The sequence below is a fragment of the Sus scrofa genome, chromosome X (genome assembly GCF_054392235.1).
Source record: "Sus scrofa isolate SSC_HxYL_T2T_F1_AM1 chromosome X, Sscrofa_HxYL_maternal_Yorkshire_Landrace_v2.0, whole genome shotgun sequence".
Taxonomy (NCBI): domain Eukaryota; kingdom Metazoa; phylum Chordata; class Mammalia; order Artiodactyla; family Suidae; genus Sus; species Sus scrofa.
Window position 1 is genome coordinate 128685675 of NC_139401.1, and position 26980 is coordinate 128712654.

The following is a 26980-nucleotide window of genomic DNA, read 5'->3' on the forward strand; positions in this document are numbered from 1 at the left end:
TTCATTTTATCCGAATGCCTAAACACAAAATAATTTTACATGTACATAACCCATATAAATATAATTATATGGAAACTAAGGGGGAAGGATAAACACTTATGAAGAACTTTATAAAATCAGCAAGTAGAAACAGATACTTCAGGTATAAACTGGTCAAGAGCATTGAAAGACTTGAACAAAGACTTGGCCAAAGAAGTTACAGGAATGGCAAATAAGCCCATGAAAAGATGTTTGGCATCATTAGCCATTAGGGAAATGTAAAGTAAAACCATAAGGAGGTCTATCTCTCCCCATCTATTGGAATGGCTAAAATTTTTTAAAAAGTGACAACAGAATAAGCTGGCAAGGATGCAGCGAAACTGTATCATTCTTACATTGCTGGTGAGACTATAAAATGGTACAGATATCCTGGAAAACAGTTTGGCACTTTCTTATAAAATATGCAACTATCATTTGACCTAGAAGTTGTACTCCTGGGCATTTCTTCTAGAGAATTAAAGTTTATGTTCATGTAAAAACTTTTACATGAAATTTCACTGAAAATTTGTCATAACCAAAAATGTAAACAAGCTAGATGTCCTTTAATGTGTGAATGGTTAAATTGTGGTATATCCATACCAGTAACCCTACTCATCAATAAAATGGAAGGAAATATTAATACACCTAACAGCCTGGATGAATCTCAAATGCATGCCAAAGTAAAGGAAAAAGGCCAATCTCAAAAGTATACATATTTTATGATTCCATGTATATATCATTCTCAAAATAACAAAATTATAGACATGGAAAACAAATCAGCAGTTGCAAGGGATTCAGGGAAAGGAATGCAATTACAAGGTTGTGGTGTTTGGGAGTTTTTGTTTGTTTGTTTTTGTTTTTGTTTTGTCTTTTTGCCATTTCTTGGGCTGCTTTTTGCGGCATATGGAGGTTCCCAGGCTAGGGGTTGAATTGGAGCTGTAGCCGCTGGCCTACACCAGAGCCACAGCAATGCAGGATCTGAGCCGCGTCTGCAACCTACACCACAGCTCAGGGCAACGCTGGATCCTCAACCCACTGAGCAAGGCCACGGATCGAACCTGCAACCTCATGGTTCCTAGTCAGATTCGTTAACCACTGAGCCACAACAGGAACACCCAGGGAGTTCTTTTATGGTTACAGAATAGTTCTATATCTTGATGTGGTGGTGGTTATGCACATATTTGCATTATGTCATACATATGATAAAATATTATATCCAAAATATATATTAAGAACTCTCAAGAGTCATTAATAAGAAAACTGACCAATAAAAATATGGCCAAATATTTGAGTAGAAATTAATTGACATAAGATATATAGATGACTAATAAACACATAAAAATGGATTAAAGTCATTAGTTACTAGGGATATGCAAATTAAGTACACAATTGTATCTTCACATTTTTTAGAATGGCTAAAAGAAACAAAATAACTGACAACAACTGTCGAGAAAAGAGAGAAACTTGAACGCTCATAAACTGCTCATGAGAATGCAAAAAGGTGAAGTCACTTCATGAATTTGTTTTCATTGCTCATAAATATACACATACTATAAAACTCTGTAATCCCATCCCTAAATAATTCCCAAATAAAACGTAAATTTCTGTTCATACAAACCATACATGCCAGTGTTTATAATGGCTCTATTAATAATAGCCTCAAACTGTAAACAACACGAATATCATTCAAATGGTAAACCAATATACAAATGGTACATTCATACAATGGAGTACTACTCAGCAGTAAAAAGGAACAGATTATTTATAAATACAACAACATGGATGTTCTTTAAATTAAGTAAAAAAAACAAATCAGAAAGGCTACTTACATTATGAGTCCATTTATATGACATTCTAGAAAAGGCAAAATTATAGGGACAGAAAACAGACTGGTTGGTTGCAGCCAACCACAAAGGGACCAGGGAAAGTTGGCAAGTAATAGAACTGTTCTTTATCTTGACTGTGGTAGTATTTACATTATTATATGCATTAGTTAAAGCCCATAGCATTATATTCTAATAAGGGTGATTTTTAGTCTATATAAATTATATCAGAAAAAATTCAAAATAAAATTAACTTCTTAAAACAAATTAATAATAATGTTTTAAAGGTTTTTTATACATAAATAGTTTAGTAAAAGATATGAAAATAATAGCACAATGAATGGAGAGGATTAAAGTATATTTTGTAAGCATCTTACCATACAGGAAAAAGATACAATATTAGTTGCATCTAGAATTAATTTTTCAATGCATAAATGTTTTGCTAATTCTTTATACTCAATGTCATTGACCAATAAATATTATCACTCATTATGCCTTAGTGGCTCTATGAAAGCTTTTATGAAATGAGCTGTGTCCTACTAGGGTACCAGAACTGAATCGTCTGATTCTGCCCTTGAACAACTAGAAAGTTATAAAAACTACTTAATCCTCTTAAGTCTCAGACACTTAATTTAATGAAGACCCATGAAAATGGTAAGCTGTGTGATAAAAGATATTCACAATTGAAAGCATCAATTTTATTGAGTTAGGAACCCATGTCTGATTTGTTAATCTTTGTTTTTCAGATAATATTTAGCATGAAAGAGACAGTAGTTTTTATTTTGCTTCTCTTAAGAGGTATTTTCTAAGTTTTTTTCTTTCCTTTTCATCTTTTAAAGTTTTATTGAAGTATATCTGATTTTCAAGGTTGTGATAATTTCTGCTGTACAACAAAGTGATTCAGTTATACATATATACACATCCATTCTCTTTCAGATTCTTTTCTGAAAAGAAAAATCTACACATAGATTATCATAGAAAATTGGGTAGAGTTCTCTGTGATATATAGCATGTCCCTTTTGGCCAGTCATTCCATATACCCCAGTGTGAATATGCCAATCCCAAACCCTAGTCCATCTCTCCCCTACCACCTTTTGGTAATCATTAGTTTTTCAAAGTCTGTGAGTCTGTTTCTCTTCTGCAAATAAGTTCATTTATGTTCCTTTTTTATTAGATTTCATATGTAAGTGATATCAGATGATGTTTGTCTTTCACTGTCCAACTTCAGTATGATAGTTTCTAGGTCCATCCATGTTACTGTACATGGCATTATTTCATTCTTTTTTTAATGGCTGAGTAATATACTATGTATACATGCACCATTTCTTTAGCCACTCCTCCACTGATGGACGTTTAGGTTGCTTCCTTGTCTTGGCTATTGTACAGAATGCTGCTATGAACAATGGGGCGTGTGTATCTTTTTGAATTATGGTTTTTCTCCAGATAGATGCCCAGAAGTGGACAGCTGGATAATACGTAGCTCTATTTTTAGTTTTATGAGGAACCTCCATTCTGTTTTCCATAGTGATTGCACCAGCTTACATTCCCACCAACAGTGTAAGAGGGTTCCCTTTTCCTCACACTCTCTCCAGCATTTGTTATTTGTGTTCTTTTTGATGATGGCCATCCTCAGCAGTGTGAAGTGATACCTCATTGTAGTTTTGACTTGCATTTCTCTAATAATTAGTGATCATGTGTTTTTTTGCCATCTGTCTGTCTTCTTTGGAGAAATGTCTATCCAGCTCTTCTGCCCATTTTTTGATTTTTTTTTATTATAAAGGTCCATGTGATGTTTGTATATTTTGGAGATTAGGAGCTAGAGTTAGATAAGAAGACTGTGTGTGTGTGTGTAAAATCAATAAAAGGGAATTAGGGATACAAGCTGTTTCAGAAATAATTATAAATTTGGTGACCAAGTAATTGTATTAGATACCTTTAAGAAATAGTACAATAGTTATTCTAGGAATAATCAGTAGCTATAATTAATACTCAGTACAGTTATCTATCGCATATTAATAGACTGTAGTCTGCATATAGGAATACTTGAGAAGATGTAAGCTAGCAGTGTTGGGTATTAACTTTCCAAATTTATTTTGCTTTTTACGGCTGCATCCGCAGCATATGGAAGTTCCCGGGCTAGGGGATGAATTGCAGCTGTAGCTGCCAGCTTCTGCCACAGCCACAGCAACGTGGGATCTGAGCCACATCTGCGACCTAACCACAGCTCATGGCAATGCCGGATCCCTGACCCACTGAAGGAGGCCAGGGATCAAACCCTCATCCTCATGGATACAAGCTGGCTTTGTTTCCACTGTGCCACAGTGGGAACTCTGGGTATTAACTTTTAAAGAGAGCTGAAAACTGGATAATATGCTTTTAAAAGTCTATCTTTATTAAACAGAACAATCTAAACATTGAGGAATAAAGTCAAATCTAGAAGCAATCATTTAACTTTTGTCTCTGCCACAATGTACTTCGATTGCTATATTAATAGTATCAGAAAACTGTATATATAAATTCCAAAAACACATATTTTGCATTTACATTAGCACTTAAGGCACTGCTTAGGACAAATATGTACTATTCGGCATATTCTGGAACTTCTCACTTATTATCCCTTATCATTCACTGAGAGGTAGAGGGGAGAGAAAAAAAAAAAACACACTTCACTTAGGGCACTGGGGAAAACCCAGGGCAGTTGGGGAAAAGGAAGAGATTTTTAAAAGATCTATTCTAGGGGAAAGACGGGAATGAGTGCTGGAGCCAGAACTATAACTGGAGGAAGAATAGGAAGACTGAGAAGGCAGGACCCCTGAGATCTAAGGATTCTGCCTGCCTGTGATGCACAGAGAAGGATATAACATAATCAATACCAAACCAGAGTAGTTTTTGCAAAAAAGGCCTGACTTCAATAAATTGAGGGACATTCTATAACATATCTGATTAGTACTCTTCAAAACTGTCAATGTCCTGAAAGATAAGGAAAAACTGAGGAAGTGTCATGGATTGGAGGAAACTAAGGAGAGGTGACAACTCAGTGCAGTGTGTTCACATGGACTGCATCCTGGAACAGAAAAAGGACTTTGGTGGAAAAACTGGTAGACTCTGAATAAAGTCTCTGGTTTAATATTGTACAAATTTTGATCTCTTAGTTTTCATAATTGTATTATAGTTACGTGAAAAGTTAACATTAGGGGTTGCTGGATGAAGGGCATATGAAAACATTCTGTACTATATTTACAACTCTTATTTCAACTGTATGTAATGCCTTGAGGTCTCAGCTGAGTATCTGGAGGATGTTTTCTCTGGCACTGCATTTCTGTATGAATGGTGGTTTTTCAGCTTGCCTGCTTTTCCTACCTCTAGGTGTCCACTAAAACTGTTCTAACAGTATGGCCAGGTCACCAGTGGTCTACCTGATGTTGAATCCACTAACAACTTTTAAATCCCTTCTTAGTTTTGCTTTATAGCACTTGATAACACTATCATATACCTTGAAACACCCTTTTCCTTTGGGTTCTATGATACCGTAGTCTCCTGATTTGCTTCACACTTATCTTGAGCCATGCATCCTCCGATTCTCTCCTGTGACTGTTCCAAAAACTGAGGTCTCCTTTTCATCTTCTACCTCTAATAAATCACCAAGTCTTATTGATTTATTTCTGAAATGCTTTTTGTATCTTTCCTTTATCTTAATCACCACTGACGCTATCTTTGGGAAAACTTCATCACAACTGCTGCAGCCATCTCTTAAGTGGTGTCTAGGTCTGTGGTCCACTGTTCTTCCAGAGTAATTGTTCAAAAGCAAACCCGATCATGCTACGCACCTCCTTAAAATCATTCAATAGTTCCCCCATTGTGGTCTGCATGGCTTTCAAGGCCCTTCATAATCTAGCCCCTACTCACTTCTCCGGTCCCACTCCTTTCACCTTTAGGTTTTCTTTTGTAGTCACATCCAGGACAGTATTGCCCCTCCTGCATTTGGACCTTTGCAGGTACTCATCATCTTTGTCCTTGGAACACTGTTCCTTTCTCTCCCCACTCTGTCACCTGGTTAATTTTTCTTCCTCCTTTGCATCTCTCCTTTGATATTATGTCCTCTTCAGGCTGACCCTGACTCCCAGAATTGTCCCATTATACAGGCTTCAACAGCAGCCTCCAACTGCTTCTACTGAAGTATGTGTTGTACCACCTCCAATTACTTGCTTGATTGTATCCTTGGCTAAACTGTAACTTAATGAAGAACAGCAACTTGGTATTATTCACCGCACTGCCCCGAGAACAGCACTAATACTTTCCTGTTGCGTGAATTAGTGATATCAGGAGAGAGATACAGCATCATCCGTGGGTGACACTGCAAAACAGCGCTCTGGGCTTTGTTCATCAGTCATCTCGTCATGATTTACGGACTGATTTATCTTTATAATATCCTGACTGTGATTCTTCCCTGCATTCTCTCTGCTTTGTAGCCATTTTACCATTTTCACCTATCTGGAAAGTCAGGAAATGGAAAGCAAGTTGGTGACATTTCTGGGGCCTGTCCAAAAAACAAACACATCATGGACAGCGTCTGTTAACACATCCCACGCCATTCCATACTGCCTACCCAGTAGTATAATTCAATTAATTGAAAGAGACGTTTTGATTTTGTCTGAGCATGCTGAAAAATGGTATGATAGTGGAGACACAGAGAATCTATGGTGAGGGCATATCTTACTATTTGTCCTTGAGGCAACACCATTTATGGCTGTTTGCCTTTGGCACTCATTTTCCCTGGTACGTGGAGATGCTGCGGTGCAGTAAGTAAATTAGCAATTGTTTCAATCTCTCATTTTGGGGACAGTCTTCATAATGTGGTTACATACAGACTCATGCCAAGAGAGTGAGGTCATGTGTTTGAACATATTCATTTTTTTGTTCAAACCTCTTCCGTCCTTAGCCAGGGAATCCAAGTCATTTTATGTTTGGCCTACAATACCCTGTTTGGTTGTTGATTTTTTTTTTTTAATACTATGTAGCATCTTACCAATTAGGCTGTAAAGTTTTCAAGGGCAATGAGCAAGTGTTATACTTTTCACATAATGATCACTTGATAAATTTTGAAGATGAAGGTTATTTATTATATATCATATTATTCTACGGAATAATAATAAAAATAATGCCCTTTATTAAGTACTTGCCATATTCTATGTACATGGATTTATGACTTCAGTCTCAAGAGATGTCTGTGAGTTAAGTATTTTCCATATTTCACAGAAAAGGAAGCTGAGGCTTAGAGAGTTAAGTTACCTCTTAAGGTCACAGTTGTAGCCAGGATTGAAACCCGATCTGACTGATTTCAAAACCTGTGCTCATTGTACTATCCAGGGGTTTAAAAAAATACTTCTTTTCCCCATGGACCCTTTTTAAAACAAAGTATTATCCAAGCACAGTTTATAAAGACAAAATTAGAACTTCTCTGTTGAAGCAAAGTATCAAACTTATACTTGATTGCTGCCCTCAGCAGCCCATGTGACCTCCGCCTGGATTTACTAGAGTTCTAGAGTGCCAAGTTGGGAAGCCCCTTCACTGTTCCTTGTCACTTGATCACCGTGACCATTTCTTTCTTTCTTTCTTTCTTTTTGTCTTTTTGCCATTTCTTGGGCCGCTCCTGCAGCATATGGAGGTTCCCAGGCTAGGGGTCGAACCGGAGCTGTAGCCACCGGCCTCCGCCAGAGCCACAGCAACACGGGATCCAAGCCGTGTCTGCGACCTACACCACAGCTCACGGCAATGCCGGATCGTTAACCCACTGAGCAAGGGCAGGGATCGAACCCACAACCTCATGGTTCCTAGTTGGATTCGTTAACCACTGCGCCACGACGGGAACTCCCGTGACCATTTCTTATTTGCATAAGGAAGAGATTGTACTGAAATGATGAAATCATATCTAATTCTTGTCACACTTGTCTTGTGAAGACAGAATGGTTTATGAAATAGTTTCTATGCACCTGCTTTAGCCCAGTGCTATAGAGAGCTCGTAATAATTTGAATTGTAGTGCTGATGTTGTTTCCACCTGCAGGGGTTTCAAGCAAAAACCTTATCTGCATTCTCTGTAATGAAGACTACCTGGAGAAACAGCTGAAAAATGGTAATTCCCTGCAAATGAAATTTAGGTAATTGCAAAGATGTAGGTCAGCATGAGGAAAAGCCTATATATGAAGACTGGTTGGTTTTATACACGGAAACTATCAAATTGACTTCTCCCATTTTCAGCCTACAGGAAATTTATGCAATTTATGATGTGTGTCTGACACTGGATCTTCTGGGGTAGATTTCACTCATTTTCAGGTTAGTCTGAAAAAAAAAAAAAAAAAAAAGAAGCCAGGAGCCATATGTCAAAAGCTGTGGGTAAGGATCCTAGAATCACAACAGAGCAGGGAATAATAAATCAAGATATTGGTATAGAGTAGGGGTTTGTCCTTAGCAGATGTTAAGGAATATAATACACTATGGTGTTGAGGGGCCAAAGTTAAGCCAAGTTTCTAATATTATTTATCTTGTAGTTTTCTTAGATGATACTTTATGTCCAATGGTATTGTTTATGTACAAATATACATAAAAAGATCACATATTATGACTTACCAATTTATCGTCAGAAGATTCTCTTTAGTCTTGTTGATTCTCTTCATGAGGAACACATTATTGCAGAAAAACACTCATTATGACTTGGGTAAAAAAAAGAAAATAATAACTAAAATGAATAGAAGTCATTAAAGTTATATAAGAGAAGAATGCTACTTCCAACTTTTATGGATTTGAAGACTCATGCTATGTGATTACAAACAAGGCTCTCACCACTCTGAGCCACATTCTTTTAAAAATGAGAGTATTTTGAAAATGAGCACAAGAGGGTGATCAAAAACAAATACTGACTCTTAAAGCCTCCACTTGGAGCTATTATGTAACTAGTACTCTTATTCCATAGTTTACAAGGCTCATGGTCAAGCCCCAAATCAATGGGACAGAAGAATGTATTCTGCAGGGAAGGCATGACAAGGGCATGAAGGGAATAATTTTGAACAAAGAGCGTCTATTATACCACTCTTATAATCATTTTTTAAATGTTTGTGTATAGCTTTCATACTATACATAGCTTTCATATGCATATTTGGCCCGAATTTTGATGGACAATTAGACATGACCAGTGCTATAACCGTTTTGACTTTTCATTTGTAAATATATAACCGCTCTACAAAGGGATCTATAATCTCTAACCAAAATATTCATATATTACCAACTGTCTTTTCTAAATATTATATATTCAAATCAGGTTTAGGGATCTGGTTCTATAATTTTGGCAGTAATATTTTTTCCTTCCAAGTTTAACTTACAAACCTGATTTAAAAGAACTTTTTTTTTTGCTTTTTAGGGCCTCTCATGTGGCACATGGAAGTTCCCAGGCTGGGGGTTGAATTGGGCTGCAGCTGCCAGCCTACACCATAGCCACAGCAATGCAGGAGAGCCGCATCTGTGACCTACGCCACAGCTCACGACAACGACTGGATCCTTAGCTCACTGAGCGAGGCCAGGGATCAAACCCACATCCTCATGGACACTAGTCAGGTTCTTTACCACTGAGCCGCAATGGGAATCCCCAAGACTGAAATGAAATTTGAAATATCCTAAATGGGAGACTAGTTCAAGTTAATACCTAACTTCTTCCTGCATTCTTGTCCTTCCATTGTAATTCCTTTGACTATTTAGAAAAAAAAAATCACTAATATACCTAATTATTCCATCAGCCCACCCATGTATTATAGGACTTAGAGCAAGACAAGTGGCACCGAAATTTATTCTGATTAACAATGCCATACTTGAATATATTTCTGGCATTCTAATAATGAGTCCACATAAGAGACTAATTTGAAATATTCCCTGAATGTTTAATGTGAAACAAAGCACTGTGGGAAAAAATGCCCTCTTCATATAAATACTGCAAAAGGAAGGGTAACCCTCTGGAATGAAATTAATGATTTATTCACCAATCCTCCCTTGAAAACACTTTTAAAAATGTCAATTGCTGTCATAATTTTTCTTATTTGTAAAGGCTATATTAGATGCCAAACAAGACCCATATGCTATGAAGATAGGCACTGAAAGCACTTCAAGGCGAATGCCAGTGCATCTTTTAAAAAGTCCTGTGGCATGGCGGGTTAGGGATCTGGCCTTGTCACTGCTCTGGTGAGAGTTCGAACCCTGGCCCAGGAACTTCCGTATGATGGTGCGGCCAAAAAAAAAAGTCCTATGTGAAAAGTTTCTTAAATGGATATTCACATACATCCCAGGGACCAGAGGATGGGAGAAATAGATACACTGATCATCCCATCCCAGCTGAGCTATGAACTTATCATCCACAATATGCCTTTACAAAATATAATCTCAAATTGATCTTCTCCTGTTAACTGGCTGTGTGACCTTGGGCCCGTCTCTATGTCCCTGGAGCTCAGTTTCCTCATCTTAGCTTTGCCATCACAACACTTCTGACATTGGACGAGCTGTATAAAATATTCTTTCTGAACCTCAGTTTCCTTTCTGTACAATAAAAGCAATACTGCTGTCTCCATTAGAAAGCTATTGTGTGGATTACAATACATGAGACTCTGGAACATCCATCCAGCTTACCTTAAAAGGTTGTGAGAGAAGTGTGGTGAATTTATATGAATGAATGTGTGTGTAATAATAAAGATAACTTTTCCTACCCCTCTCATTCTTATTTGAATAAGATAACCCTGGCTGTAGTCTGCCATACAGTGCAGGCACTTATGTTTCTTGCCCACTAGATTCTGGCTACTTAAAGGGCTTAAACCATTTTTTAATTTATCTCTTTGTTTCCAATAATGCCTACTGTTCTAAGAACTGTACAGCTGTTAATTCGCTTAATCCTCAAATGCCCAAATAAGGACGATGAAAGCTTAGGTGAATCTGATGACAGTGAGTATAGAATATAACAATGAACTTAAGAGAATGAGTAAACGGGCCTTCTTAACAGATACTCATGTTGCAACAGAACAAAGGGTGGGGAAAAAAATGTAATTGTAATGTACACATGTAAGGATAACTTGATCCCCTTGCTGTACAGTGGGAAAATAAAAAATAAAAAAAAATCTTCTATCCAATCCAAGGCAATAGTTTAGGTAATATTTTATGAGATCTTCGACAATGTATCATCTTTGAGAATTTTACCTCTGTCCTCTGCAATATGCTTCCACCCTATCAAACAAAACACAGCATAAAGGTTCCCAAGTCCTCTGATTTTTAATTCAGCGCTTCTCAGTCTTCAGAGAAATTCTGTGTTAGGACAAAATACATTCTAGTTTCAATTCCATGTGTTTGTTAGTGAAATTTGGACAAATCACTTTCTCATGTTTCTCTATGTCTTCATTCGAAATTGTAGAAATTCTTTTTTTTTTTTTTTTTTTTGGGGGTCTTTTTGTCTTTTTAGGGCTTCACCTGCGGCATGTGGAGGTTCCCAGGCTAGGTGGTCTAACCAGAGCTATAGCTGCTGGCCTACACCACAGCTCACGGCAACGCCGGATCCTTAACCCACTGAGCCACTGAGCGAGGCCAGGGATTGAACCCGCAACCTCATGGTTCCTAGTTGGATTTATTTCCGCTGCTCCACAATGGGAATTCCGCAACTGTAGGAAATTCTGATTTTTCAACAGAAACTCTGAAGGCCAGAAGGGAGTGAAATGATATACTTAACGAAATTGTAGGAAATTCTATGGCTGTTTCCTTCGCAGGATAAAACAAATAATTCACAGCCACATTAGCAAACTCCTTGGAGTAAAGCTACTACATAAAGAGTGACTATTTTATGGTAGTCATGTCAGCAGAAATCCTGATTTCTATATGACCTTAGTAAAAAGAAATGCATTTTTTAGATTGCAAGTGCAAATCTAAATATTAAAGGATAATCAGATCAAGAGAAATAACAAGCAACTTACTATGCTATCAAGAGTTTCATTAGCTGGTGGAGTTTCTGTCGTGGCACAGTGGTTAACGAATCTGACTAGGAACCACGAGGTTGCGGGTTTGGTCCCTGGCCTCGCTCAGTGGGTTAAGGATCCGGCGTTGCTGTGAGCTGTGGTGTAGGTCGCAGACGCGGCTCAGATCCCGAGTTGCTGTGGCTGTGGTGTAGGCCGGCGGCTACAGCTCCGATTCAACCCCTAGCCTGGGAACCTCCATATGCCGCAGGAGCGGCCCTAGAAATGGCAAGAAGATCCCCCCCCCAAAAAAAATAGTTTCATTAGCTGGTTAATATCCATTTTCAAAAATACCCGTAGGACAACAGATCCCATGGATTCTGTGAGGGAAAAGTGCCCTTTCTATTCTGTAGCTTTGATGGCAAAGGTAAGCTTTCACTGTAAACACAAAGCAGAAGTTGCTTATACTATAATCCCTGAATTGGCAGCAAGAGAAGGAATGACTCCGTTTACTTCACATTCCCACCCCATGGGACTCCTGAGTACCTTGGAGATGGAACCATGGCAACAATAACTGACTTGAAATACATAAAGTTTAAGCCTCAGGATGTCCTAGTAGTTGAAACTCCTAGAATAGTCATCTTTTCATTATACCATGCTCCTGGGATTGGCAGAATTCCAGGGGTCTGTTCTATTTGCTCTGTTTTGTTTTGCCCTGACTGAATGTATACTGCATCCAAATAATTGGTTGAAAATTGGAAAAATTCAAAGTTGTTATCTAACATTAGATAGACCTCCAAAAATTCCTGGCTGTTTTACTGAAGTCAATCCATTAGTTAGTGGGTTTTGCTAATTTTTCATTGATTATCTGCATACAAAGATCTCCCAAGGGACCTCATAGTAGCATTGCTACAATGGTAGCCTGCTGATGGGGTAACTATCACAAAGAGGGCAAAGAATGTAAAGGATTTCTCATGTGCTTCAATTGTATTGGAACAGAACTAGTGTTAAATATTTCTTCACACATAATAGACCAACTTCATTTTATTACATTTATTCCTATTCCCTATGCATTATTTATAGAGCAGTGGATACATTCTGATTTGCCTTACAAAATATACATTTGAATAAATTCAAATTCTGAAAAATCTTGGAATAGAAGTTAACCTCTGGATATACCAAGTGGAGGTGATTGATTTTATAATGTGAAGATTTGACTCATCCATCCAAATAAGTGTCATCCCCTTCTAAGGAGTCCACATGGGAGAACATAACCTTATTTCAGTGATGAAGCTACTGCTCAGATAACTCATGAAGCTTCATTCGTGTAGAGATATCAGAGCCCATGTCTCACTTATTCATTTGCCCATGAAACAGTAATTTAGCATCTTCCACGCATCCGTCACCCTTTTTGTATTACTCTCATCATTTGCATCTGGGTAAGATTTTTTAAAAACTAAAAATTAAAAATTAATGTGAAAATAATAATGTGAAATTGACAAATGTTTTGGTCTAAAATATTTAGGTAAGTTTCTCAAGTGGCTTTCAAATGATGCACTTCAAACCTGTTCTCAATACTAGCAATTAAGTGTTATTTTGAAGCAACACCTTCATGGGATGTATAAGCCTTTACTATATATTAAAATTAGTGTCTTTAATTTGTAAAGCCTGTGTAAATTCTTACATGTATACATTATAAAGGTTAAGTTATTTTATATTTCATGATTATATTCTAGAATGTGCTCTTGTTTCATAAAGTTAAACCAATGTCTGTCGTCTATTCTCTTCATGGTATTCATGTAAACCACATTCTGGAGATTTTTTATCACAGTTGTAGTACACAGTGAAATCTTTCGCTGAAGACTCCAGCCTGTAAAATCCTTGCAAAGGGTCTCCCCGTCAAACTAAACTATGACCTTGACAAGGCAAACTAATGTGATAAGTAAAGCTTCAGAATTATGCCTTTAATTCCACAAATTTAGGATTGATGCTTCCTTGTGGGATGGTATAATATTCTTAACCAGAGTGTCTTGTTTTATTGCCAGTATCTACTTCTAACTTATGACTAGATTGTTTTTGTTGGGAACATTCTTACCAGCATAGTTGTTAATCCTCTGAAACTTTAAATTATGTTAACATTATTTTCTCCCGTGAGCCCCTGAAAGATGTAATTTGGTTGTCTTTGATTATATTTTTCTTTACCACATATCAAATCATTTGTCAATATGTCAGCACTAAAACGATTAATGCTGTTTGTTGAAACATCAGGAGTATTAATAGTCCTATTAAAATGAGGAGGGTTATAAATATTCTCAGAGCTGATCAATGCAGCATATCATTATGGAAAGAAATCCAGCTGACTAAAGAAATGATACATATTCCTTTCAAACACTGAGTGTAGCAGAATGACTGAGGTTGATTCACTTGCAGCTGAACCTGTATATTTCCAATGGTAAGAATAAATACATTCTTCAAAAAACACAAGTTCCAACAGGGTGCAGAACACAACTATTCTGTGAGTAAATGGCAGGCATCCTATATTTGTTGCTATTGTCAATTAGAATAACCTGGCTACAAAGCCCTGTAGACTTTGTACTGCAATCTAAAAAGTCCTTCAAAACTAGATGAAAATCAAAGTAAAAAGGCCAAACTCCATCACTGAAGAAATTTTCTGATGATTTCTTAACAGATTAAAGAAGAAAGGATGGTGTAGCCCTTAAATTCACAGGCTCTAGAGTCAGACTACCTGAATCTGAAACCTAGCTCTGTCATTAACTAGCTGTGTGATCTTGAGCAGATTTATTTCACGTCTCCACACTTGAGTTTTATCACCTACAAAATTGAAATAATAATAATGTCTTCATCCTGAATGACATGAATTCACACATGTAAGCACTTAGAACGATTCTTGGCATATAGTGAGCTCTCCTGTTCCTAAGCATCATTGAAGCAGTTGGTTTGTTTTCAGCTAAACTTAAAAAAATGGTAATTTTTCCTCCCATGGCTACTATTTGAATGTCTTTCACTTTATGTTTTGCTGGTGGTGGTCCGGGCCCTATATGTTTTGAGTAGGGATTATTTTAATAATTTAAATTTTAAGTTTGGTTAGTTGACCTGTAAGATTTCTTCAAACTTTCTCTGAGATGTAATACTGTGAAATGTGCATATATCAAAATATCATATGTGCCCCCAAAGCAATTAGCTTGTTATTAAAGATCATAACAATAATCAATAAAAAAAATGCCAGCTCTGAAATTAGGTTCATAAACTACCTACACTGGTCAGATATTTTAGAAATTATGGTAAAATAGAGCTTGTGTTTTTATAATGCAAATCAGCATAAAATTTGGGAGAATAGACATACTCATTTTTTACAAAAAAACTGGTAAAGAATTAGAACAATTGGAAACTTGTAAATATTTAGGTCTCCTTGAAAAAACAGAATGTCCCATAACTAAAGGAAAAAACAGAAAAGTAAAATAAAATAAAGTGCATTTATTTTGGTGTAAAAATTATAAAACTATTTCCAAGAAACACAATTAAGAAAATATTTATGAGAACTATATATTCTAATTACTTGGTAGTCTAAAGCAGTGCAGCATAGACTGGGGAAGGATCACATTTAATACTGCAATTCTCTTCCTCAAATCTGCCCCCTCCTCTTTAGTCACTCCCTAAACCATAAATAAAAGGATCATTTAACCACTTGGCATAAGTAGACAGGAATAATTAACATTTGGGTTCAGAACCACAAAAATAGTCCTTACTAGTTATATGACACTGGGTAACTCTCTGTGCTCTGGGTAACTCATTATTTAAATGTAGAAAATAATATCCATCTTGTAGGATTTTAAAGTATTCATTAAGATAACACACATAATCTTACTGTGTAGCACAGGGAACTGTGTTTGATATCCTGAGATAAACCATAATGAGAAATAATATTAAAAAATATATATGTATAACTGAATCACTTTGCTATACAGCAGAAATTAACACATTATAAATCAACTATACTTCAGTACAAGAAGATAACATATATGAAAACTTATGCCAGGCACAACATGAATGCTCAGTAGAGGGTATTTCGTTGGTGCAATAGCAGGAAAAGAATATGATATTCGCATAGTTTCTTCGTGGGAAGATTAGGGAAATAGCAAATCAAGGTATGGGGAGAATTTGCCAAGGTCAGAGGAAAATGATGGCCTGAGACAAGTCTGTGGTGTGACGTGATCAGTGCCCCAACTGGTAGCCTGTAGGAGCTGAGAGATGACACCTAATACATCCTTTACCCTCCACATTGCCTACTATATGTTAAATTCCTCTTGGGAGGGTGATTTAAATAGCAGATTTGACTGCTATGGTCATATTGAGGAGAAGGGAGATGGTATTTGGAAAGGGAGGTATTGAGCTGATTATGTATAAATCAGAAAAATGTTATCTGGTCACTTGTGATGGAGCATGATGGAGGATAATGTGAGAAAAAGAAATGTATATATATATGGTGACTGGGTCACTCTGCTGTACAATAGAAAGTTGACAGAATACTGTAAACCAACTATATTGAAGAAAATGAAAAATAATTTAAAAAAAAAGAAGAAACATGATTTGTAGGGAGTTCCCATCATGACTCAGCAGAAGCAAATCTCTAGTATCCATGAAGATGCAGGTTCAATCCCTGGCCTCGTTCAGTGGGTTAAAGATCTGGTGTTGCTGTGAGCTGTGGTGTAGATCGCAGATGTGGCTCAGATCTGGCATTGCTGTGGCTGTGGTGTAGGCTGCAGCTCCAATTCAACCCCTAGCCTGGGAACTTCCACATGCCATGGGTGTGGCCCTAAAAAAAAAAAAAAAAAGATTTGTAAGTATGATAGGCAGGGTGGGACCATACTGGTGGGTGTTTGATGTGCAGTAGAAATGGGCAGAAAGTGAGACAGTGTAAAGGTAATTCCCTGAAGGATTAGCAACACGAAAGTTACTTTACTTCATGTCTTCTATCAGTCATCATTTTCCTCCTGAATATTATTATTATTTTGGCCATGCCTGCGGCATGAGGAAGTTCCCAGGCCAGGGAGCAAACCCACACCACAGCAGTGACAATGCCAGGTCCTTAAGCAGCTAGGCTACCAGGCAACTCCCCTGAATATATTTTTAATCTGTCCCTTTCTCTAGTCCTACCCTCAAGTGTTTTAGTTCAGGTTCTCATCTCTCACTTAGGTTACTACAGCCTCGTAGCTGCTCTTCCTGCCCCTAACCTTCCATTCTCCACACTGTAGGCATAATGTGTTGCTTTTTCTTCTCTTTCTGCCTATCTTTATGGATCAGTCCTTTTCCATGGTGGCGTGCCGTGATTCCACTCTCTTTTATGTTCTGTAAAAGGTACTATAGGTATTTCCTTTGAGGTAACCATGAGGCTTACATAAAACATCTCATAGATAAAACAGTCCATTTTAAGCTGATAGCAACTTAACTTTAATCACATACAAAGCTCCACACTTTTACTTCCCCTTTTATGTTTTTGATAACACAATGACCTCTGTATATTGTGTATTCTTTAACAAATTACAGTAGCTTTATTTTTTAATATTATTTCCTTTAACCTTTATACTACAGGTAAATGGTTAATATAGCCTTAGATTACAGAAGTAGCTTTCTAAATTTGACTCTATACGGACCTTTGCCAGAGTATTGTGTATTTTCTCCTGTTTTCATGTTACTAACTAGTCTCTTTTCACCTCAGTTTGAAGCACTCCTCTCTGCATGGTGGTGATGAACTCCTTTGGCTTTTCTTTATCTGGGAAAGTCTTTATTTTGCCTTCATGGCTGAAGGATCTGTTTGTTGGAGCTTTGCTGTATCAGATACTCCTTAAATCTTTTCTTCTTGTCTTCAGGTGGGAGATGTCTGTCGTTGGTTGGCTTGTATCCGGGGCTTTCTCCAGCCTTGTAGGAGACACGCGCTGCGCACTTCTTGCTCCCTCTTGTGGCAGAATTCTTAAGCTTGTAGGTCTCTGGTTCTTACATCTCACCAGACTGGCTGCTGGAAACTGCTCTAGTCTTTCCCAAGGTGGCACTGCAACTCAAGCAGTGGTTTCTCCCATGCCCACAGGCCCTGGCCTGATCTCCAGGGGCCCTTGTTTACCAGAGCTCACGCTCAGTTGCCTTGAGAGTACACACTGGGAGCCAAGCATGGGGTTCAGGGAGGTGTGGATGTAGAATTCAGGGCATTGGGGTTGTCCGTGGGCCTGGGGGGGGGGTGTCCTCAGATGAGGTTCTCCCAGTGGCTAATGGGCTGGCTTCCTGCTGGAGCCCTGGAAGCAGTCAGCAGGAACTGCAGTCCTCTGATACCCTGTGATGTCTTCTGCCGCTTTCCTGACCTCCTCCCGTTCCCCAGGCATGAAGGTCCTGCCTTAGTACTCCGGTGGGTGTTGTCGGTCTCCAGCTGCACCCCACAGAGCTGGGGTGGCCGAGCACTCACTCGCCTTGTCCCCTGCGGGAGAGGTCACCGCCATCTGGTTCAGCCCAGCACTGGGCTTCCTAGGGGAAGGGGTGGTGCTGGCCAAGTTCCTCTTACCCTCTCCCCTGCTTCCAAACTTGCATCTCTTTCTCCTACAGGATGCTGGAATCGCTCCTTGAGAAGGCTGGACTTTTACAAAGGCTCTGTCATCCATGGATGTCTGCCCAGGTCAGCAATCTCTTGGTTTTCCTCTGACCGTGACGCAGAGAGGCGCTCTGGGTGGTTCTTCAGCTCCTGCTGGTGCCTCAGTTCATACTGTCATCTGTCTGCCTAATACCTGATGCTGAGGTGGGTGACTGGGTGACAGTCATCCCGGGTCCCTTGGCCTGGATCTCTGGATCCAGGATCCCACAACCCCCACAGAGGTACTTCTGTTTGTGGATAGATGCTGAATTTAGCTGTTAGAAGGGGAGACCAAAAGGAGAGATATTTTTATGCTGCTGTGACACTGATGTCACTTGCCCTGTAATGCAATCTTTAAATAACTGTCTACTTTCCAAGCCAGAGGGCTGCCTAGAGCTGGAGCAAGCGGATGTGGGGAGAGAAGGTGGAATGAGGCTCCGTGACAGCACGGCTGTAACCCAGTCTTTGCTTTTTGATGGTGTCTTAGTCAGCTTGGGCTGCCATAACCAGACACTATAGACTGAGCGGCTTAAGTGAGGGAAATTTATTTTTGCACACCTCCAGAGGCTGGCGTCCTAGATCATGGTGCCAGCGTGCTGGGTTGTGGTGAGACCTCTCTTCCAGCTTGCAGACGGCTGCCTCCCTGTGGTGTGCTCACAGGGCCCGTCCTCAGTGCGAGCGTGTGGGGTGGGGAGAGAGGGAGAAAGGGAAACAGCTTTTCCTCTTGCTACAAGGCCACCAGTCCTTATGACCTCATCTCACCCTAATTATCTCCCAGAGGCCTGATAGCTGAATACCACCACATTGGTGGGTAGAGCTTCAACACGCACAGTTTTGAGGGGACACAATTCAGTCCATAGCAGATGATGTTAATAATATACTGGTTAAGTTTTATTACTAGATACTTGGATTCAAGACCTAATTTTGTCCTTTACTGACAATGGAAAGTTTCTTTTTTTAAATTTTGTGGTGATCATAATCGCTACCAAAAAGGCTGCTTGTGAGAGTAAAGCTCCATAAAGTACCTCACGTCGTGCAAAGCACCTGGCTACGATTCAATACACGGTAGCTTTAATTATTATTTTTTACTAGGAATTTTTGAGGAAAGCTATGTACTGCAGTGTTATAATAGTGTTCTTCTTAAATGTAGAGATGTTGGGGCTTCTGAATACATTCCTTAAATATCAACAGACTCTTTGGTCTGGATGTCATTTGACTAGTTACTGAAGCTCCTCCGTTCTGTGTTGAAGGATATAAAACTGTATTTGCATGCTCATATGCACAGATACACAGTCATGCAGATTTGGGCAAAGGCTATTTGACAGATCTGTGTTTTTATAAAACTTAGCAATTAGTGTTTGTAACAACAATTATGGATAAAAATTAAAAATAGTAAATATTTTACAAATTTATGACCTTGAATTTTCTTTTTTAACACAAAGAAATTACTGTATAGATTAAAGTGTTGACAAAACAAGTGTGTTTCAGCTTTGAGAACTGAAACTATTCCATGCTTCTGAACAAATTATGCAGAGGTGGACAAGATAAATATATTTTAAATTATTTTAAGTATTTCAAAACAAGTCTATTCTAGTCTTTTATTCATACACTTGTGATTTCTCTACTCATGTTGTTTATAGTTAAGAATATACATGAATAGGAGTTCCCTGGTACCACAGCAGGCCAAGGATCCAGGGTTGTCACTGCTGTGGCTTGGATCACTGCTGTGATGTGGGTTTGTTCACTGGCTCAGGAACTTCTGCGTGGCATGGGCACGGCCAAAGTAAAAAATAAAAAAAGAATATACATGAATAGTATGGATGGTGATGGATGAGAAATACACCTGCCCATCCTGGCTGCCATGCTAGTCTGTATCTTTAAGAGACGCTCAGTGCCCTTGCACTTCTCCTGGGCCTTCTCACAGAAGAAGTAGCTGTGTTCTCCATAGCCGTGTGGTTGCCTTCTAAAAGAACCCCAGAGAGTGGTAGACATTGGAGACCTGCAGATGCAGGCTGACCAGGCAGTTGATGGCTGCCTCCACCTTGGTGGAAAAATTCCGATGAATCTGGGAGCTTATGGTTGATAATAAGGAGCTAACCACAGACAACAATAACAACAACCAAAAAATCCACTGCTGGCTAGTCCCAGAAGCACAGAACAGGCCATAGGATGGTCCCTGAGGTTGGAGAGTGGTTGGAAACTAGATGAAGGGGAGTCCCCATGTCTGTTCTGTCCAAACAATATTGAAGCAAGAGACAGATGGCCAGGCATACTGCCCATCCTATTATTATATAATTTCAAGTTTGCAGAAAAGTTACAAGAAAAGTACAAGAAATCCTGAATATACTTTACCCAGATTCTCTAACTGTCGACTATTTATTCCATCATTTATTCTCAATCTGTCTTTCTCACTCTTCCTTCCTCCTTCCTATCATGTGAGAATAAGTTGCACACATGCTCACTTACCTCTAAGTATTTAGGTTTTTTTTTAAAGATATCTCTTACATAACCACAGTAAATTATCAAAATAAGAAATTTAACATGTATACAATATTATCTAATTCAAAATAAAAATTCAAATGTTGTCAAATGCCTCAATAATGTCATTTATAGCTTTTAATCTCCTGGTGTATGAGACAGCCAAGAGTCAGGCAGGCATTGTACATGTCTAAATAAGATGTCCCTTGGAGTTCCCATTGTGGCGCAGTGGTTAAAGAATCCGACTAGGAACCCTGAGCTTGCGAGTTCGAGCCCTGGCCTTGCTCAGTGGGTTAAGGATCTGTTGTTGCCGTGAGCTGTGGTGTAGGTTGCAGATGCAGCTTGGATCCTGCATTACTGTGGCTGTGGTGTAGGCCAATGGCTATGGCTCCGATTCGACCCCTAGCCTGGGAACCTCCATGTGCCGCGGGAGCGGCCCAAGAAATGGTAAAAAAAAAAAAAAAAAAAAGATGTCTCTTATTCTTTCCTTTCCCAAAAACAACAATTTGGCATCAATCCGTATATGAAAGTGCCATCATGGGAACTGTGGGATCCAGGAACATATGCCAAGGGATGCTGTAGGAGTCTCACCCTCTTGTACATTGGGTAATAGGTGTATAGACCTCAGTCCCAGCTATGGACCTGCAGTGGCTTGTGAACCAACTCCAGCCCCTCTTGGCTGCAGTCTTGAAGGCCCTGGAAAACACTATCTTAGACAATAACCCACAAACAAGAGAGTCTGTTGAAGTCTAGGTTTTCAGGAGAGGAGTTCCAGCACATCATTAGAGAGGGGGTGAAACTAAGTTGGGATTCATTAGAGAGCTGTACTGAGCTGTACAACTGCGGAGTGAGAAGAAACTGTGTGAGTGGAAGATAGGACTCTTGGAAGGCATTAAAGAGATGAGGATCCTACTAACTGCATCATGAACTCCATCAAGAAGCCTACCTGCAAGCTACTGGAGACGCCTCACCTGCATAACCCACTAATTGGCCCATGGTCATACCCAGTGTTTGGCATGCCTCATACATGCATCCCCCTCACACACACCCTATGGTTGGCTCCTTGTGCATTCTCCCAATAAAGGCAAAAGTGAACTTTGGCAGATGGCCAGTGAGTATACACAGAAAGCTGGACCAAATACACATGCCAAGGAGAGACTGCAAACCTGAGCCTAGTTCCGTCCTTGAAAATGCAAAGGGAGACTGTCAGCATTTGTCCCAGCACAAAGCAGTGTCAAAAGAAGGCATACAAGCTTAAGAATTCTGCCACACGGAGGGGTAAAAAGTGTGTATCAAACATATACCTAGAAGGTCTAAGAAAGCCTCAGAATCACTAACAGGGCTGACAGAAGGTATTTCTCTCCTGAAAGCAGTTAGTAAAGACTAGAGAAGGGGGCTGTTACCTCAAATGTGAAAGATTTCAAAGAATATGAAAGATCAAGGAAACAAGACATCACCAAAGGATCAAAACATCTTATAGTAACTAATTCCAAAGGCCTGGAGAGCTATGATTTATCTGAAAAACAATTCAAAATACCTATTTTAAGGAAGATCAGTGAACTAAAAGAAAATACATGTAACTCAATGAAATAAGGAAAATAATATGAGACAAAATGGAAAGAAAGAGATAGAAATAACAGAGATAGAAATCATTGAGAAAGACCCAAATAGCTGAAAAATTCAATGAATTAAATGGAAAAATGTGATAGCCTCAACATCATAATAAATCAGCAGAAAAAAGAACATGTAAATAAGAAGATAGGACCTTTGAGATTATCCAACAGAGGATAAGAAGAAATAATGAAAAAGAGTGAAGAAAGCCTGTGTGATCAATGGGATACCATCAGAAGGTGCAATGTGCAAATTATTGAAGTCACAGAACTGAGGAAGAAGGGGGTAGAAAGTCTATTTAAAGAAATAATGCCTGAGACCATCCCATCTGGGAAAAGATTTGGATACCCAAGTTCATGAATATCATAGGTCACCAAGCTCAAATAAAAGAGCTTTCTCTTAAGATACATTATAAGTAAACTCAAATATCAAAGACAAAGGAAGAATCTAAAAAGTTGCAAAAGAAGAGAATCTTGTAACTTAAAAGGGAACACCAACAAAGCTAACAGCAGATTACTCAGCAGAAATTGTACAGTCTTGGAGGAAGGGGTGATAGATACAACATGATGTAAAAAAAACCTTCCACCCAAGAATACTCTGACAATGTTGTCCTTCCTTCAAAAATGAAGGAGAGATAGAGACTTCCCAAACAAAAAGCTGAGGGATTTCATCAGCACTACACTTGCCTTACAAGAAATGCTGAAAAGGCCTCAAGCTTGAAATTAAAGGGTGCTAATTAGTAACATGTAAATATATGAGAATATAAAACACACTGATAAAGTATATAGTCAAATTCCAGATACTCTAATACTGTAATATGGTGATGTATTTATCACTTAATTCTAGTATAAAAGTTAAAGAACAAAAGTATTAAAAATAACTATAGCTACAATTTGTTAGTAAGTACACAACATAAAATATATAAATTATGACACCAAAAACACAAAAGTAGGGAGGAGTAAAATAGTAAAATTTTGATATGAGATCAAAGTTATCAGCTTAAAATAGACTGATAAATAGACTGTTATAGCTATGTTTCATGCAAGTTTCATGGGAACAGCAAAACAAAAAGCTGTAGTAGATAAAAAAGATAAGCAGAAGGGGCAGAAAAGATAAAGAGGGAATCAAAACATATCACTATGAAAAAAGATAAAAAAGATAAGCAGAAGGGACAGAAAAGATAAAGAGAAGGGAGTCAAAACATAATCACTATGAAAAATTATCAATGCACAAAGGAAGGCATCAAAAGAGGGAGAGAGGAATAAGTGAACTAAGAATCAGCCAGGAAACAATAAGATGGCATTAGTAAGTCTATACCCACCAATAACTGCTCTAAATGTAAAGGGATTAAACTCTCCAATCAAAAGGGACAGAGTGGCTGGATGGATTAAAAAATAAGACCAAACTGTATTCTGAAGAGAATTACTTCAGCTTTAAGGAAATACATAACTCAAAGTAAAGGAATAGAAAAATATATCTCATGCAACTGGAAACCAGAAAAGAGCAGGAGTAGCTATATCAGACAACTAGATTTTAAGGCAAAAGCTCTAACAGGAGACAAAGATCATTGTATAATGATAAAGGGATTAATTCATCAAGAGGCTATAACAATTGTAAATACATATGCACCCAAAATCAGAACACCTAAATATATTAAGCAAATACAAACAGACCTGAAGGGAGAAATAAGCCAAGATGAATGAAATAGAGACTAAAAAATCAATAGAAAAGATAAACAGAACCAAGAGCAGGTTTTTTTGAAAATAAAAACAAAATGGGCAAATCTTTAGCTAGATTAGTGAAGGAAAAAAGAGAAAAGACTCAAATAAATAAGAAACAAAAGAGGAGGCATTACAGTTGATACCACAGAAATACAAAGGATCATGAGACTACTATGAAAAATTACACACAAATAAATTGGATAACCTAGAAGAAATAGATAAATTCCTAGGAACATATCACTTGACAAAATGAATCAAGGAGAAATAGGTTTCGTCTACCAAACATTTAATGAGAATTAACAACAATCCTTCTCAAACTCTTCCAAAAAATGGAAGAGAACACTTCCAAACTCAATTTACAAGGTCAGAACTACCCTGATACTGAAACCACCTAAGGATACTACAAAAAAGAAAACTATAGGTTAATATCACTGATGAATATAAGTGCAACAATTTTCAACAAAATACTAGCAAACAAAATTCAGCAGCACATTAAAAGGATCATATACCAGGATTATGTGAGATTTATTCCTGGCAAGCAAGGATTTTTTCAACATATGCAAATCAATAAATGTGAAAAGCCACATTAATAGAATGAAAAATAAAAATCATATGTTCCTCTTAATAGAAGCACAAAAAGTGTTTCACAAAATATAACCTCCTTTCATGATAAAAACTTCATCAAATTGGGTATAGAAGGAATGGACCTCAACACAATAAAAGCCATATATGAGAAAACAATAGCTAACATACTCAATGGTGAAAGATTGAAAATATTTAAGATTAGAAACAAGACAGAGGTGCCAGCTGTCACTACTCCTGTTCAATTTAGGACTGGAAGTTCTAGTCAGAGCAATCAGGCAAGAAAAAGAAAGAAAGGGTGTCTAAACTGGAAAAAAAGAAGTAAAACTGTCTCTTTTGCAGATGATATGTCTTACATATAGAAAATCCTGAAGATTAAATTTAAAAAAACTTAGTACTAATCAACAAATTAGTAGTTATAGGATTTTAAATCTACAGAAATCTGTTGTACTTCTCTGCACTAACAATGGAATATCTGAAAAGAAATGAAGCAATCACATTTACAGTGGCATGAAAAGTGATAAAATACTTAGGAATAAATTTAACCAAGGAGGTGAATGATCTATATTTTGAAAACTACAAGACTTTGATTAAAGAGGTTGAAGAAAACACAAATAAATGGAAAGATTTCCCATGGTCAAGGATCAAAAAATTAATATTGTAAAACTATCTATACAACCCAAAGTTATCTATAGATTCATTGCAAACCCCATCAAAATTCCAGTGGCATTTTTCACAGAAATAGAAAAGAATCGTAAAATTCATATGCAACCATAAAAAACCCGAAATAGACCAAGCATTCCTGACAAAGAACAACAAAGCTAGAAGCATCATACTTTCTGATATTGAACTATATTACACAGATATAGTAATTAAAACAGTGTGGCACTGGATTAAATATAGATATATAGACCAATTGAACAGAATTAAGAACCCAGAAATAAAACCACACATATATGGTTAACTAATATTTGACAAGGGAGCCAAGAATACTCAATAGGAAAAGGATAATCTCCTCAATAAATGTTAGGAATTCTGGATATTTGCATAAAAATGAAATTTTGGTTCCCTCTTGTATACCACTCACATTTAACTTATTCTGGATAGATATTTAAACATAAGACTTGTAACCATAAATCTTACAGAAAAAAAGAAGCATGGTGTAAAGCCGATTGACTTTGTTCTTAGCAATGATTTTTTTGGACATGACAACAAAAAGCACAAGCAACAAAAGCAAAAATAAATAGCTATGCCTACATCAAAAAATTTTTGTACATCAAAGGAAACAGCTATAAAAATTAAAAGGCATCCTACTGAATGATAGAAAATATGTGCACATCACATAGCTGATAAGAAGTTAACATTCAAAGCATATAAGAAACTCAACAGCAAAAAAAAAAAATCTGACTAAAAAATGGGCAAAGGAACTGAATAGACACTTTTCCAAAGAAGACACACAAATTGTCAACAGACACATGAAAAGATGCTCAACTTCATTTGTCATCAGGGAAATGCAATTAAAACACAAAGAGTTATAACCTCAAAACTGTTAAGATGGCTATTGTCAAAATGACAAGGGATAACAAGGGCTTGAGAATGTGGAGAAAAGGGAACACTTGTGCACTGTTGGTGGGAATGTAAATTTACAGCCACTGTGGGAAACTGTGTGGAGGTTCCTCAAAAAATTAAAAATAGAACTACCATATCCAGCCAACATCTGGGTATATATTCAAAGGAAATGAAATTGGGGTATCAGAGAGATAGCTGTACTGTCATGTTCACTGCAACATTATTCACAACATCCAAGATAGGGAAACAACCTAAATGTCCATGTACAGATGAATAGATAAAGAAGATCTGATACACACACACACACACACACACAAACACACAAGATATTATTATTCTGCCATAGGAAAGAAGGAATTTCTAGCTTTTGCAACAACATGGGTGGACCTTGAGGGCATTATGCTAAGTGAAATAAGTCATGCAGAAAAAGGCACTTACTGCATGATGTCACATATATGTAGAATCTAAAAATGTCTAACCTATAGGAACAGAGTAGAATGGTAGTTGCAGGGAATGGAGGTGGGAGAAATGGGAAGATGTTGGTCAAAGGGTACAAACTTCCAGTTATATGATGA

General features: G+C 37.8%; 2 protein-coding genes across 6 annotated transcripts in view; one reads left to right on the plus strand and one right to left on the minus strand.

The window, feature by feature from the left end:
- The window catches only part of LOC102157658 (putative MAGE domain-containing protein MAGEA13P), a 118381-nt gene that overhangs the window by 15470 nt on the left and 75931 nt on the right, over positions 1–26980 (minus strand). The window contains exons 3-4 of one of the 4 annotated variants that reach the window (XM_085007273.1): positions 8467–8549; positions 7951–8178 (exon numbers count right to left, since the gene is read on the minus strand). The exons of 2 other annotated variants lie outside the window; for them this stretch is intronic. The gene's annotated coding sequence lies outside the window, so the exon portion shown is untranslated. The remainder of the gene's footprint in view (positions 1–7950; positions 8179–8466; positions 8550–26980) is intronic. One more of the 4 variants, XM_085007274.1, reaches the window with a different exon arrangement.
- LOC110257659 (uncharacterized) overlaps positions 1–26980 on the plus strand; it is a 106096-nt gene that overhangs the window by 12679 nt on the left and 66437 nt on the right. For both annotated transcript variants that reach the window (XR_014835139.1, XM_085007276.1), the window contains exon 3: positions 18420–18489. Coding sequence is in view for 1 of the 2 variants with exons in the window: in XM_085007276.1 (XP_084863402.1) it covers positions 18420–18489 (70 nt within the window). In the remaining variant the exon portion in view is untranslated. The remainder of the gene's footprint in view (positions 1–18419; positions 18490–26980) is intronic.